The sequence below is a fragment of the Nestor notabilis genome, unplaced genomic scaffold, assembly GCF_000696875.1.
Source record: "Nestor notabilis isolate BGI_N333 unplaced genomic scaffold, ASM69687v1 scaffold9977, whole genome shotgun sequence".
NCBI classification, from domain to species: Eukaryota; Metazoa; Chordata; class Aves; order Psittaciformes; family Psittacidae; genus Nestor; species Nestor notabilis.
In genome coordinates this window covers 132649-149539 of record NW_009935204.1, presented here as the reverse complement: position 1 = coordinate 149539, position 16891 = coordinate 132649, and the positions used below count along the sequence as shown (strand labels likewise).

Here is a 16891-nt window from a genome sequence, read left to right as displayed (position 1 = left end):
CAATTCATGCTGTTAAAATGAAAATGTAAATTATTATGTTTGCACAGAATGAGCTGTAAAGTAGTACAGCTTAACACATGTGCATGTGTTTATTATCTGTTTTTCATGACAGAACCCAGTTACTATACAGGCTGTCCTTAATTATTGGTGTGAAGGGATTATTCTCCTTGCAGTCACCATCACCTGATCTTGGGAACCTCTGGGGTCAGCATTAAAAAATCTGCAGCCAAAAACCCCACAGTGCAGAAGCTTTTAATTATTTTTACTGGGGGTACAAGGGAGCCTGTAACGTACATTCAGCATGGACGGAAAGGAGCATTTACAAGATTTTTAACCAACAGCAATATACAGCCAGTTACTTTTTGTTTTATTTGCAAGTAATTCTGTAATCATCAGGCTCTTGAAGGAAACACAGTGCTGCACACACGCAGTCCTTGTGTTAAGAGCATGGCTCTTAGTTCGCATTGTTATTGAGGCAATTAACTTGGGAACTCAGTTTTATCATTTCTTTGTCAATTCTGAGGCCAATAAATCTCCACAAAATAGATTATTTATTTATTTATTACGTACACTGGGGATTGTTTGATAAAACAATGGTGTGCTCTAGCTAATGGTCCAAAGGTATTTTTTCCCATCTGTGTAACCCGAACAAAAAAGGTTTCACTATTCTAGTAGTCAACAATTCATGCAGTATAATAATGCTAAGCTGGAACGGATATTCCTGTGTGGGTTAAAGCAGTGTTTGTAGGAGGAGGTAATATCTTTTACAAGACCAGCTGGCACTGTTATAAAAATCTAGAATACATATCCACGAATGAAGGTTTTGTGTCGAAAGCCGAAAACTTCAATCTGGATTTAACAATTATTTCACTTTTTGTTAACAAAACACCTTTGTGTTCTAAAATTAATGCAGAGGCAGGTACACAAGGTACTGGGTACACGCACAAGCAGGGCCTCGAGCTAGGAATGAAGCTATGCTTGGCCTTCAGCGTCTGCTGGAGAGAAAGGTTGGGAATAAGAATATTTTCCTCCCGCTCCCAGTCCTGCTAGAGGAAGAGGTGACGAGAGCTTGAAAGTGCCCTTAAAATTGTTCAGTCATTTGAACTAACACTTGCCCCAGGCAAAATGAACAACCCCTGGCCAGAAAACTGTAGAAGGGGGTAATGTAATAACATGGATGTTAGGGTAACTGAGCAGTAGAACCAGACTTTAACAATAAGAACAACTGGCTGCCATCTTTGTATGTGCTAGCAGATGGATTAAGGCAGAAATGCATTTGCTCATGTATAATTTTCTTTTCTTATGCACCTCGATGAAGACTGGGAAAGAAAAAAGTTTGCATTGATGTGCTGTCCTTAGTATATTCCTAAGAACTTTTCAGGTTGACTGTAGCATCGCATATTTTGTTTCTCGTCTCTGTTGTCACATTGATAGGGACAATACAGTGCAGCATCTAAATGTAGCAAGCTGGAATGGGTGGGTCATATTTAATGTTTGAAAAGCAGTTAAATATGGCAAGTGCAGATATATTTAAAATTAGATTTTAGACTTCTGTGCAGTAACTACATTAGTGTCCTTGGCTTTATAAAGTTTGATCAAAAGCAGTTTGATTTGAACAAGCTGTATACTTTGTTCTATTGATTTGATTCTGTTGTCTCATGAGCTTTCTTTAGAAGAATTAGTTAAGTCTAAGTAACATTTTCTCTCTGAATTTGTTTTTACACAGTAAAACTCCCAGGCCTGAGAACTTACGTAGATCCGCATACATATGAAGATCCCAATCAAGCTGTGCATGAATTTGCCAAGGAACTAGATGCTTCTAATATATCCATTGATAAAGTAGTTGGAGCAGGTAATGATCACCAGATATAACGAACTAAAGCTTTTTGTTGTATATACTGTTTTACATTTTGGGGTTTATACTTGTGACTGAAAAGAAATCTAAAGTCTTCAAATTAGTAGGTCATATTTATAGCTGATCTCAGCGTATATGAAAACTTAGGGGCATACGCTTCTTTTTCATTTTTCCCAAAGCAAGCAGATAGCGAGACAGCTTTTCCAAGACACCCGTTAGCCCACACTTGGATGTAGCACTGTTGGGAGTGAAAAGAGTTCAGCCTTACTTCTTATGGTTCTCTTTAAAATCTGTCATCACAGAAAATGGTATCAACTGTGAAGATGTTTTCTTTTTTTTTTTTAAAAAAAAAAAAAAAGGACTGGTGACTATTATGCCTTGAGTGAAACCACAAACTCATTTCATACCAGTCACCACTCATCCATCAGGCTGCAATGACCTTTGGTCATTGGATTGATTTTGGTCACTGCTTTGGATTTGAATTATCGATTTAGGAGGAAAGGGTTGTCTGTCTGATAACTGATTGTCTGAGCCATACAGACGCCATAGATTGTTTGGTTTACAGAAAACAAACTGTTGAAATGAGCAAATTTTACAGCAGAGGAGCCAGATTACAGAAAGTCCCATCACACTGATTTGTCCATGTTGCAATGCAGCATGTGGTTCCCGATAGGATGTGTTTGCGTCTTGAAGTGACAGTTCCTGCTAAATTAAAGCATTTGCGAGTAGTACTATTGCTTTTTAATCCATTGAAAATTACTAGTTCTTTTACTATTGATTTTTTTTTTTGCTTCTCTCTGAACTTATTGTTTGAATTAAAATCCTGAGATGCGAAAGAGGCGGACTCCTAGTGCACACCAAAAGATTTCCAGTTGGAAAAAAATAGAGAACCAAGCTACTGAACTCAGTGCATCTCCTGAATCACCCAGTAAAAAGAAATAGTATTCATCCTCTCTCACTGCAGCTACTCAAGTGCTTGTATGAAGTTAGGTTATCTTCTGCAAAAGTAGATTTTTTTGTTCCTTGCTGGTTTTAATTTTGCCCCACAAGAGTGCACTGTTCTCCATCATCTTCATTGAAAGCAGTAAATCTCTGCTTACTGCACATAATAGAGTTAGTATGGGGGTAGAGAAGGGGGTTACTGAAAAGCAAAATCCAAAAGCTGCATTTCTCCTTATAAAACATTCAGGAGTCTTCATTCACAAATATAAGCTTTCCAAACTTGAGCTGTATGCAGTACATGAATCTAGAAAACAAATTCATAAGAATCAATGATGTTTCATATTTTATAGCTCATTGTTCTGACCTATCAGGAAGTACATGAGAATGAGAGGTAAACCAAAATTTGTCAGATATGACCTCTGAAAATGGAGGAAGAGTTTTCTGAGAAGCTTCAAAAAAGCGGTATGTTCTAAAAGAGTCAGGTGGTTTGAAAAGAAGTCCCCTTGTTCCTTTCTAAAAGTGATGGTAGGTTCCTGCAGGTTCCCTACATTGAAGCTTGAACTCAAAATGTAATACAGCCATTTGCTGGAGACCATTTGTCAAATTCATGTAGTCTAAACTACATATGGCATTACAGTTAGCACTTCCTATTAGCAGTTGGCAGAGATGCCAGCAGGAAGAGCCATGTAGGAAAGAACAGACAAAAATCATGATATAGAGTGCTGGGAGCCAAAATGTGTTCGTAGCATCACTTTACACTGCTGTCACATTCAGCATGTGGTAGTTCTTGCATTTGGAGTGAATGCCTCTGAGGCTGCTTCTGCAGGAACACTTCTTTCCTTCGCAAAAGCAGAAAGGCATTTCCTGTCTCTTACTTGAGTCAATGACTTATTTGAGTGAATGACTTGGTCTTTTCCTGCCCTTCTCCTTTACAAATGCGAGTGTGAATTAAATTACAAATAGACAGTGATTTGAGAAGAAGGGATTCATTTAACTGTGTTGAAGTGTGACGTAAGTAATGAGACCTTCAAGTCAGGCAAGTAATCTTGATATTCTGAGGTCCTTCTCCAAGCACTTTTTCACAGCTTTAGCCAGAAGTCTCTGAGAAAAGAGGGCAGCTTACATGGCTTTGAAAACAAACCCAGATGCAATAAGGAAATATTCTTGTCCAAAAGAACCTTGAGAAAAACACAAGGGATTTTAGTGGGAGGCTAAGCATAAGAAAATTGAGGTCAGGAGCCACTTTTTCAGATTTTTCTTCAAGGTAATTTTTTCTTTTAAAACAGCTTGTTTTTATGGATCCAGTTCAGCAAACCACTTAAGAACTTTAAATCCATTTGGATAGCAAGAAAATACTACTTTCTTGATTTGGGATAGATTTACGTATGTGCTTTGCTGAACATGAAAGGCAGCTTTTGCTTTTCTTTCGAAGTTTAAACATACTTGCAGCATAACATCTTAATCAAAGTACTTTTAGAATTTAGGGGCTCTCTGTCCATTACTACTTCTTTCTGTGAAGGTTTGGAGTGTCTCAGTGAAGGCTTGTAGAACATTGCTGAGGTTCATGAGGTTTATGAAACATTAAGTTTGGGTTTCTCTCCATCTCCGAGGGAGTTCTGTGCACAGCAGTACAATCATGATTTAAAACACAGCAAAGTAAAGGGAGTAGCTGATTTCACAGTCATCTGTTACTTGTCCCCTGGGTCTCAATGCACGGCAAATGCCATTCACTGATGCACTAAGTAGCCTATTTAAAAAGAAATTAAGATCTCCTGAAGAGCGATCTTTATCACATGAACAGCCCTCCTAATAATGTCTATTTGCTTTCCAGACATAAATAGACATATCAGTCTACAGGACAGGTTATACAGTGTTTATATGTGTAGCATAATTAAAAATAAACACTTTAGAAAGGCTCTTCATGAAAAACCACCAAACTCATCTTTTTCTGATTTTCTACCTTCCAACTTGAACAAAAGTCCTTATTCCTCCTAAACAATATCTGATGAGATCCAGTCCATTTCTTACTGGGACCATGTAATAATGATTTGCAGGAAAAAAGATGTAGTATAGCTGCATGTCATTATGGGTGTTGACTAGATAGAGTTATGCTGCACTATATATGAAAGAAACAAGGGTTAATGTGCCCAGTGAGCTTTTTCCAGTGAAATTGCTTTCCATTTTATGTTCATGGGCAAGAGTAAGCTCCATTGCTATGAACAGCCCAACTTTTAGTCTCTTGCAGCATCAACTGGCCTTGAGGAATTTGTAGAATCCTATTAATCACCCCATTTCTAAACTGTGCAGCCATGGCTCACATTAGCTGTAATCTTTTCCTTCCCAAAAGTCAAGCAAATATCAGATATATGATTTCAGTTGTAAATAAAGGCTTGATTCCTGGACTGTTTGCTGAAATCATAGCTATAGTCTTCATTGACAGTAACTGAACAATAGTTTTAAGAGGTTAGCTTCTTATAGCTTTTTTGACCGTTGAAATATAGAGAAAAGGAAATATGAAGCTGGACATTACAAGATTTATTTCAAGCACTTTTTCCCCTTCCTTCTGTTTTCAAGATGTGCTTCAGTCGTCTTCTTTGTAGTACTCTGATAGTATTGAGCAGGGGTTAGTATTTGAACTGTAGCAGTGTTTGCTCTTGGTAAAGTATACTTGTCATTTTGGTTTGCAGAGATTGAATATTTTTAATTAAGAAGTCTGAACAGGATTCAACACCCACTAGTTACTAGTAATAGGTTTTACAATTCATTTTCTGAGCTGCTGCCTGTCTTGGCCGCCTGAAATACAAATAATGTTAGAAATGATGGATGTAATGTATTTTAGTAGTATATAAGTATATAAAGATATATACTCTGAGTTTAATTTTTTTTGGTTATTACATTAGTAGCAGAGTACCATGCCCAGAGGATGAAGCACCTCAGCAGTTGGTGATATGGTGACATTCACTTCTATGTTGACTCAAATGTAGCTTGTGTTAGCAACAGGGAAAGTTCATTGACCTATGACACATTTGTTCATTTCTTTTGTTTAAATTGGCTGTCTAAAAGAGAAACCTTATAAAACAAAGCTGAAAAGTGACCTCTGGAGGTCATTAAGTCCACACCCTTTCCCATCTTCTTAGGAATCATTCTTGACAGATGCTTATTCTTTATAATCTACAAGATAAGAGTTTGTAGGCTCCATAAAAAAACCTTTTGTACTGTCCAACTGTCCTTACTGTTAGATTTTTTTCCCTGATCTAGCTGAGCTTTATTGTAATTTGAAACTATTCTTTGGTTTACCTTTTCTGTATAGAAAAAAGACTTGACATCCATATAACCATAATTTTGATAAGCCAAAACTATTGTTATGTCTCTCTCTCTTCTCATTCCTTGTTGCGAATAAATGACACCAATTCCTTGAGCTTTTGAATGTGGGCACACAGCCCTGACTTTTAAGACTCAGGTCAGTGTTCTTTCCCCCTTTATCATGCCCGAATTGCATTGCTACAAATGCAGCATGAACTCTAATGCCAACCATATTAGTGGCAAGTTTATGAAAGAATAATTTCACTTTGCAAATGAATGGGCTGAATGTAACATCTCAAATGTATCCCATGTGGTATCACATCTGAAGTCAATGGTAAAAGGCTGTCAATCCATCATGCGTTTCCCAGCATCAAATTTATGAAGAGCAAAATTATTTAAATTTGCCTATTAAAATTACTTTATTTCTATGGATTTTGGTCATTTTTAGTTTTCACAGATGTTGCTTACTGTAAACAATCAGCTGCAGAGATAAAGAAAGAATCATTGTGGGCAAATGAGTTCCAAGAGCCTTTGCTCTTTAGAGGCATAACTGTGCTATTGCATTTAGGATTATTACACATTAAGTGGGGAAAAGCTCATATGTAAGCAGTATAATCACTTTTTCCATGATGCTTCACTCACAAATAAAATAAAAATTCCCAGTTGGCATAAAAATTATGCCAGCTAGATTTAGATTTATAGGATTAGTTTGTTTCCAAGTCAGACTTTCTGCACAAGGCCACTTGACAAAATATGACATATGTGGGACTATTTATATTTAGATCTCATGTATTCTGACAAAAGAACTTGAATAGGCATGTGTTAGAAAATGAGTGTTAAAGACCTCCAACAATACCCTCTAGTTTCTTGAAAGAAAACAAACAAAACACATACACACACAAAAACCAGCAAACAATCAACCTTTCTTCCCTGATCAGTGTGGTGTTTTCCTTGTCTTTAAATATAAATAATTTTGTAGGGACAATTCTTGCTATCATATTTCTTGTGTATCTTAGCCATTCTCTGTTTTAATTGTGGTTTTCATCATTTCAATTATTTTGTCATTAAAACAAGGAGAAAAAAGGTTGCTACTGTAATTTTAACTGGGATGTTGTAGGTGCAGTTTATTATATTGCATGAAATCTAAGATGGGGGTTGGATAACTGGAAATCAAAAGTCAGTTGCTGCTAAAATATTAAGGTACTGAAACTTCCTCACATGCTTTATGTAGTCATTAGTTAAATACAGAAATTTTCAAGTGTTTTCTTCCAGCAATTTGTCAACATATGTGCTTATTTGAATGCCAAGGTAGTTTTCTCTGTATACACTTCTTGGATGATACATAGCAAAGGATAAACCGTGATTTATAAAAGTAAGCCTTAACTGATATCTGCCATTTTCTATTTAATGATCTCTCACAATATTCAGTGGGCACAATATTCATGGTGGACTATTAGGTCCTGTAGTCTCATAGTGACAGTATATATTTGCATTACTAGATCCATCTGAATATTTACAGAACAAAGATAATCTGTATGGATTTATTTTTTCTTTGCAGCTGTGTAGATAAATTATTTTGCTATGATTTACCTTGCGACTTTAAGTAAATAAAATATGTTTGGTAGAAATGAAGAGTAAGGATGCATGATTATTCTGATACTTCTGTGTTAATCAGCCCTCCTACCCTTGTCTCAAAGTCCATCAACTGAAACAAAAATGGAATTTTCTGGTCACATTTATGCATTCCTCTGCTCTACAGTCATCTGGATATGCAGTGTAAAAAGTGAAATTGTCCAGTTTGACAGCTGGAGAACCCAAGCATAGAAATGTTAAGTAGTTGTCCAAAGGCCTTTTTTGGACATCTGGTCTGTGACCCACCAGTAAACATCACACTTCAGGGACTCTTGCTGAATGCTGTCTTCTTTCTTAAATCCCCATGAAATAATGATAATTAATCATTTGTAATTTTTCCCACTTTTTAGGGGAATTTGGAGAAGTGTGCAGTGGGCGCCTAAAGCTGCCTTCTAAAAAGGAAATTTCAGTGGCTATCAAAACCCTGAAAGTTGGTTACACAGAAAAACAGAGGAGGGACTTCCTCGGAGAAGCAAGCATCATGGGACAGTTTGACCACCCTAATATCATTCGATTAGAGGGAGTCGTCACTAAAAGTAAGCTATCACAGGGGCATCTGTTTTGCACAGGAAGTGTCACTGGAGGACCCTTCCAACCTAAATTGTTCTGGGATTTGCTGGTCTTTCAAGAACAAAAGCAAATAGAAAGCCGACTCGTCCATGTTCATTCTCTGCAAACCCTTCCAGAAATGTTTATGCTCTAATGCTGTCAATATGTACCAGATATCCTTCAAAAGAGATAACAACAGAAACACATAGTTTGGCTTTTGCAATGTATATTTTATTTCCTCCAAAGCAGGAAGAACATTACCCGTGTGAAAGAACCAGCTAACCCCACACTGATGGATCCAATGAAGAATGGTATTGCAGGCAATTGCCTGCAGTGCAGCTGCAGGATCTTCACTGGCTTGCTGCTCTCAGGCTGCTGAGAACGTAGAAACCATACCCTGGGTTGATGAGCTGGGAAAAATAAAATAAAAATAGTCTGCTTTGAAAAAATACAGAGAACATGTAGAATAATAAGTTTTTCTGAACAACACTGCCGCTCAGTGATGAACTGGCAGGTTTAATAAACTCCAGAACTACAAATTGCTACAAAGTGGCCAAGAGGCACTTGCTGATCATCTGTTATGAGTCACAGAGTCTGATGTCCTAAGGTTTCCTAATTGCACTAAAGCAATATGTTCTGCTTTCAACCCAGTCATTAGACTTTATCATTAGCACAAATTAATGAACAGCCTACCTGGCTACAGCAACTCGTACTAGTAAATTAATGCATACATCCAAACTTCTTCCTACATGGTTTCCATGAAGGGAAAAAATACTCCATGTTACTCCATGTGTTATTCAATATGTACCAGCATGAGACATTTTAAAGATCCTGAATCTCCAGAATACCTCTTAGTAAAAATCTAAAGGGGGGGTGGGGGGGGTGGGGAATAAAACATCTTGGGACTTTCAGATGCCAGTAGTAAAATTGATTTTATTTCTTTGATTATGTATATATTTTTATTTTTTTTTTACTGACACGTTTTCTAAATATGCCTTTGTTTGGTTGTTATGAGTGTAGAGATTTTTTGTTAAAGCTTATTTTTGACTATTTTAATGATAACAAATCACGTTCTCGTTTTGAGACTAAAAGGTAATTGAAACATCCATTCACATGTGGCACCTTCCTGAAAAGTAACATACTTGAAGAACTCTCTCCAATTCTACTGTCATTTAGGTAACATCAGGTTATAACAGGCATTTCTGAACAGTGGTGTCAGTCTTAGAACTCCTACTCAGCTTTCCCAGAGTAGCCTCCTCAAAGCTGTCCAGATCCCCATGCTCTTTTCCTCGTGAGCAGGTGGTGGGATTCAGTGATGGTGATACTGCCTTGTTGAGGCAAATTCTGGCTCTCGTGCTCTCATCGAGGCAGGGTGTTTCCTAGTTCATTCCAGAGGACTCTGCTGCCAAAGCAGCTCCTTGCCATTTCAATGAATGTGATGAGGACATTTACAGTTTAACTGGTTAGAAGCATACCAAATACCTTGTTGTTAAGTAGATGGTTTTATTGGGTTTAAGGGATCTTTATATTAAATTGCATGATTCAAGGTTTCAGAAGAATAGACAGGTATGAAAGTATTTGTTAGCTTACTACAACAAATAATATGAAATTTAAAAAAAATTCACAAGAATGTGTTTAAAATTACTAGTGAAAGGTATGTAAAACCCTATGTGTTATGAAGAGACATAATTACAATAATAATGCTCTAAGTGTGATTCACAGAAGTCTATTTTGCTGATTTAAATAACAAAGAAATTACTCTTCATCTCAGGTCTCAGAGTCCCATTAGGAAAGCGCTTCCAGGTCTGCCTGTATGAATCCAAGTTATCTCCTCCTTTTTAATGACACATGCTTTGTACAGTCAGAATAAGATTTGCAGTCCCAAAATCACTTGAAACTGAAGCATCGGTCTGTACACAGCTGAGCTAAAATCTATTTTGTTACATTTTTGTATTCCTGTGGCACTTGAGAAAATAATTTAATTGCTGTGCATGCAGGAATTTGTGCATTGCTTTCAAATGTGCATTACTAATTCTGTCTATATTCTGTATAACTGACTATTAGTAAATTTGCTACTCAGCTGTATTCACAGCAGACTGCTGTGTTTCAGGGGGTTGGGAGTGCCAGCTGCCAGTAGCATTTAACTATGAGAGAGTGAGCTCTGAATATTCCCAGCTAAAGTCAATAAAAGCCTCGGGGATACAGCACCCTCTCCAGATAGCTTGAATATAGGAGTTGAGAAAACTGCTCTGAAACTATTTATTTCTGTTTCTCTGGGTAAAATTATATGGCAGAGATGTACGTGAAGATAATAATTTATTTTCTTTAACATTCTGAAGGGTAATAGAAGAAGAAGGTTGTGGGGTTTTGTTTTTCTAAACCAAACCAATATACTGTAATAATAAATTAAGAAGTGTTCGTATTTTTTGATGATGGTCATTAAACCACACCAAAAAGCGTTAAGTTTATGTACGGTAAGTAGAGAGCCTGTGGAGTATTTGCTGGATCACTCTCAGTACAGGTAATGCATGATAAACAGGCAATATGACCTTTTCTTCATTAACCAAATTCCATTTGACAGGTGGCCCTTAGCAATGATCTAGCTTTTCATACAAAGCAGATCTTCTGAAGCAACTCCTCATAACTGCAATTGGCACAATCCCTGTAACAGGACCATTTGGTATGAGAAGTTCTCAAGCTGGGCTGGCTCTGGTTTGCCAGGAGACAAGCCGCTGATAGTATGAAGAAGGTGCACCAGAAAAGACTTCAGTCTTTTGCTCCAATGCAGGGTTGTTCCCTTGCTTCGTGCTTTCTGTTCTGTGTTTTCCTGTCACTACACTGGTCTCCTCAGCACACTGTAGGCAGTAGTCTTAATAACCAGCGTGCATGTTCTGCTTAGTTTACTAATAATTTACAGCTATTTGTAGTCTGTTAGTATAATAAATTTCAGCAACACTGTTGACACAAGTTGTTATCATGTATAAATGGCTGTGCTTTGATAAATGAAAGCAGAATGTTCTTTTAAACGTGCACGGTGTTGCTTCTAAGCATGTGCTTCTCATTACAGACACATTTCCAACTGAATAAGAGTGAAATGCTGCACTTGGGGTTTTCCAAGTATGGATGAGCAAGGCAGGAAGATGCTCTCTTAATAATTTGAAAGACATATCTTCTTACTCTAATTTCAGTCATCTGATGTGTCATAAAATTCTGAGTTTATACAGAAATCAGACAACCATCTCCAGGTTTCAAAGTATGTGGGTTTATCATAGAACATTATGGATAGCTCCATCAGTGCATTGTCCTTTGATTGAAAGATCCACCATCATTTTCTGTGCATTACCAGGACTGCCTTCTGGTTAATGTTAGACACACAGTGTAAGTTAGGTATTTTTCCTTGCACTGCATATTTCTTGCTAACAAGAGTAAGCAAGCAACAGATTTTTATTTTTTTTCCTTTTACCTGTATCATATTCTAATCATTCAAGTTTAATGTTTTCAGTAGTTTGCTCCTACTAGTTAATGGATCAATCACAGTGTCAATTACCCATTAGTGTGACTCTCACAGCATAGCACATCATTTACACAGCAGAAAGAAGATATTTTAACCCGTTAATCCACACAAAGGATTTTCTTCTTGTTGTATTAATATTTCTCTTCTAAGAATTTCTATTTGGTAGAAGTTGTGTTTTCTGAAAAACAAACAGAAAAGGAGTTGTTACCATTTACTTTGAGTTTTTAATGGCTTTCTTGCTTTTAATTATATTGAGTACCTCTTTCAAGCATCATGCTGTTCAATTTTAAAAGCTAAAATGTCACCATGCCTGCTATACAATATGCAGGCCTTTGTCATGCTTTTATGGTCAGATGCCTTCCTGTACTGTATGTGAAATAATAATTCATCTCCTTAAATAACTTCATGCTTTTACCCACCTTTCTCTCTACCACAAAGAGAAAATAAACAAAGCTTTAGAACATATTATGAAATAATAAAGTCCATGTGATGGTAAAATATTAGCAGGGCAATGACCTTTGTCTGGAAACTTTACCATAATCACATTAATTTTTGCATTCATTTCTCTCCAACATGTCAGAGTTGCATATAAAATCTTGGTTATATTACAGAATACCTTAGGGTAGAAAGAGCGGGTCCACAAAGCGGTTCCAAAACCTGATCTGAATCTGCATGGACAAGTTTTGAAAGATACTAGAGGCTTTTCAAGGATGCAGGGCTGTTTGTTTAGAGCTGGCCACTGCCCCATGGATGAAGCATGTTTGGCCCCCAGCTACGTTGTGCTTAGCAGGAGGGGGGCAGGTTCATGTTGTTTGTGATCCCCACGGAGGGAGGCAGGACTGCCTGCAAAGAGGGCTCACCCCCAGCTCTGGAAGGTGGTCATGTTACAGCTCTGCTTTTCTTTCCAGTGCCTTGCGTTCCTCTGATTCTGCACTTTTTCCATCTCTTTCCCCACCCCAACATTTTCCATGGCTTATGCTAGGAACATACTGAAGCTCAATAGTTTATATGCGTTGTAAATACCCTCCTGAGGGAGAACATTTTTGCTATTGCCTCCGTACACACTATTTAATCTCTCCCTTACAGTAGTACCTAAGGAACGTATTGACTGTACCCACACAGCTGAGCACTGCTGCACAATTCTTCCACCTCTGTTGTGATGCGGAGGGCACTTCAAGAGAAACTGCGATTCCTGCCATAGCAAATACCCAGTTGCCTTCCAGAGGGAACCTGGGGGAAAATGCGTGGCAGAATACAACTTAATTGCACACATTCAACATTTCTATGAAGGATTATATTCAACAGTGGTGGATAAGACACTGTATACTGAAAATGCAGGATGCTTCACTTTGTTTCTTGGGACTTGAGCTGCTAAAAATCCAATCAGTTTACACTGAAATAATTGTATTAATGTTGATGTCAGTGGAATCGCAGTTATGTTGTGGACAGAGCTGGGTTTGCTTATGCATCTTTTGCTTTCTTCCTAACTGTAAGATTATCCTTGGGATTTGGAAGATTTGGGCACATTTCTGAAATGCTTGGTTTTACAGATCATTATGTATTCATTCTGAATATGTGACCACTGTAATCTGTTTGTAGGTAAACCAGTTATGATTGTTACTGAATATATGGAAAATGGTTCCTTGGACAGCTTCCTACGGGTAAGTGCAGTAGAAAACTAGGTAGTGCAGAACTGGTCCTTGTTCTGGATTTGTTATGAATTTGTTGCCACTCTGCTCTGATTCATCATTAGCTCTTGTTGCTTGATGTTTCATTATTTCCATTTGGTTTTGTGTGCGTTGTGATGTGCTCAGAAAGCCAGGTAGGGATCTGCTAGTCTATTTTGACTGCTTGCAGTAAGCATTAGACCAAAATGAAGACAATTTTGGTTTTATTAGTATGTCACATCTGTGAAAAGCCAAACCAAACCATTATTCTGGCACATAAAAATGATAATTGTTTTTCCTAGGGCTGAAAAGCAGTTATGCTTATTGGTTGGTAGCCTGTATGCCTTACCAAGTGATTTCAAATATTAACAGATTTGTGGAAATTTTATCAGTAAACCAACAGTACTGAGCAAAGAGCTGTTTCCCTAAATATGAAAACTTTAGGGAATAACCCCATACTTGAGGGTGTTACAGATGTTTTGCTAGAAAACTTTATTGGCCTGTTTTCTTTCCCTGACCTTAGACATACTAATACTGTTGTTGATTTATCTTTGTTTTCTGTCAAAGTTGGTAGCAAGCCTAAAAAAATTTGAACGCTCCCTGTGTCACCAAGATTTACTTATTGCAAAACAAGAAGTGTAACAGAAATGAAATCCCATCTGAGGGGAAACACTAGTTTAATTTTAATTTGTTAGGGCAAACTCAGCTGTGGCTGGGAGACTGCTTTGGTTCTGCCATGGTTGAATGACATTATCCCCCAAATTCATAACATTGAACTAGACATTTAACCCCAAAAGGGGATATATTGTCAACCTTACTTTCAGTATGTACTATATATGTTATGATGTCCACTGAAGCATGTAAAATACATATAAATAATGTGTCAGTATATCTGAATGAAATATATCTGTACTGAGATATATATATTTTGTTTAGGCTTAAAATCCTTGAAGAAAGCTCTGAAGAAAGGAGAATAATTTCTGACTGTACAAAACAGTTGTTCAGTTTGTTCATTCATTTGAGTGTGGTTGTTTGTGTTGGTTGTTTTGTTTGTTGTTTCTTATTTTACGGTGTGGAAACATAGATAAAAAGCCTTGTGACTCATATCACAGGCAACTCAAGCCATATAACCTTTCTTATAAATGCCTTTTGAAACAGATTAGTTTGCTTTCCCCGTTGTCAATGAAAGGCTATCTGAATATCTAATTCCTTTCATGGTTAGAAACCCGCTGATTTCTAGCTAAGTCTTCTCCAGGGTCTATATAAATTCTCTTGTTGGCTCTAGTTAAAGAAGGTTTCATAACAGGGAACTGCTAAGTGTCTTTTATAATAATTAATTTCTTCATGAAAGGGAATTCTGAGAGGTTCTTTAAGCACCCACTGTGCCATATATTTGTCTAATGTTTATAGTGCTAATATTGCCCTGAAGTATATTAATCAAAAATTAAATTAGTTCAATCTGTCTTGCAGGCTGACTTGTGTGAGCTCACCCCACATGGCAGAGCCAGCTCCCATGTATTTAATAAAATTCTGGAAGAAGCAGCATGAAAAGCTGGAGAGCTGCCCATGATGATACATTTACAGCACTGGGAAATTCATTTGAGAGCTGCACTAGGACATACTGTTGTCCTGTCATCTGTGTATCTATATATCAGTATCAAAGCTAGATGTAACAAACAGCATTAGTAATAGCTGGGAGATCTAAAACATGTGTCTAGTAGACAAACAGAAATATATGCAGCAGTTGGTTTCTAGGCTAAGTCACAGTGTGTTTAAGTGACTTTTCTGTTCCTGAAGTTGAGGAAAATTTTGAGGAATTAGTTTAAATTTAATGGAATTTGAAAGCCACTGAATCAGATCAGCCTTTGTTTTGTTAAAAATAAAGCTTATGTAATAGAAAACTTTCATTAGTCCATTGGGTAATGCTGGGATTTTCACTAACAAATCCTATGGCCTTTCAGGGAAGTTGAACATCTGTTTCTCTAATGTCCTGATGCTCCAGTCTCAGGAGCACACACAACTTAGATTTATGTGCTGCTTTCACACAGGTCCCATCTAGGAAATTAAAATTCTAATGACAGCAAGAACTGGAAAAATGAATTTTAATCTGAATTGAAAATCTGTCCCCTTCCCTCAGCCGACTGGGAGATTATCCTCTGCAGATCAAAGTATTTCCACGTGTGGCATTTAAATCACAACCCCTGACTCACAAGCTTTTCCCTTGAGAAGCTTCCAAGGTCTTTATCAAAAATTCTGTACAAGGAGGAGGAACATGAACAGTGTCTGAAATGACATTTCAAATGTTTTCCAGAAACATGATGCCCAGTTCACGGTCATCCAGCTAGTGGGCATGCTTCGAGGGATCGCATCCGGCATGAAATATTTGTCAGATATGGGTTATGTCCATCGAGATTTAGCTGCTCGTAACATCCTCATCAATAGTAACTTGGTATGCAAAGTCTCAGATTTTGGTCTCTCTCGTGTACTGGAAGATGACCCAGAAGCTGCTTACACCACAAGGGTAAGTTTCTGTGTTTGTTTATCCTTTTAAAATTCTTGTTGGTTGTGACTAAGTTAGAAGTCTGAGGGAGTCCCTGAAGTTTATACTCTGTGTTGCAGGGGCCATCCAGTTTTGCATGCCCAGAGATGTTCAGTAAGCCGTAATCATCACAGCTATTTTATAATTCATTTCTCAGAGAAGATAGAAGGCAAAAAATAAGGTTTATTTTGGTAGGTTATTTTTCTTAAAGAATGCAGAATTCTTGGCTGTTTCTTTCTGCTGGCTATGTAAAGGAGTGAATACCACGGTGAAGGTCTGAGTTGGTTTAGCACACAGTAATGTAGGACTTCATGTGTGCTTTAAGCAAGTTTTGTTGCACTGCTGATTTAGCTCCCAACCAGTAAAAGACAAATCCTACTCAGCAATATTTTTTGATTTTTTTTTTTATTACCCTGTTGTGTTTTCTGTTATGATGAGACATATGTCTGATTGGCACATACTGATACCACTGTTCTGCAAGGGTGTTTCAGTTATACCTGCTGTTGTACCCCTAACTTTGTGAAAACTTAAGTAAGCCAGAAAAAGAATCATAGAATCATAGAACAGTTAGGGTTGGAAAGGACCTTAAGATCATCTAGTTCCAACCCCCCTGCCATGAGCAGGGACACCACACACTAAACTATGTCGCCCAAGACTCTGTCCAGCCTGGCCTTGAACACTGCCAGGGTTGGAGCATTCACAACTTCCTTGGGCAACCTATTCCAGTGCCTCACCACCCTCACTGTGAAGAACTTCTTCCTTATATCTGACCTAAAGTTCCCCTGTTTAAGTTTAAAGCCAATGTCATAAACCTCCTGTACTTTCTCCTTCTTATATCATATACACAAAGTGATACCCAGCTTTTGAAAAGGTTATGAGACTCTATTTTG

The 16891-nt window shown here is 37.5% G+C and overlaps 1 protein-coding gene across 1 annotated transcript in view; it reads left to right on the top strand.

The window, feature by feature from the left end:
* EPHA3 (EPH receptor A3) overlaps nucleotides 1-16891 on the top strand; it is a gene marked incomplete at its 5' end in the record, with an annotated part of 144088 nt that overhangs the window by 104579 nt on the left and 22618 nt on the right. Inside the window, 4 exons of the mRNA XM_010017729.1 lie at nucleotides 1727-1852; nucleotides 8083-8268; nucleotides 13395-13456; nucleotides 15774-15983. Of these exons, the coding sequence (XP_010016031.1) occupies nucleotides 1727-1852; nucleotides 8083-8268; nucleotides 13395-13456; nucleotides 15774-15983 (584 nt within the window). The remainder of the gene's footprint in view (nucleotides 1-1726; nucleotides 1853-8082; nucleotides 8269-13394; nucleotides 13457-15773; nucleotides 15984-16891) is intronic.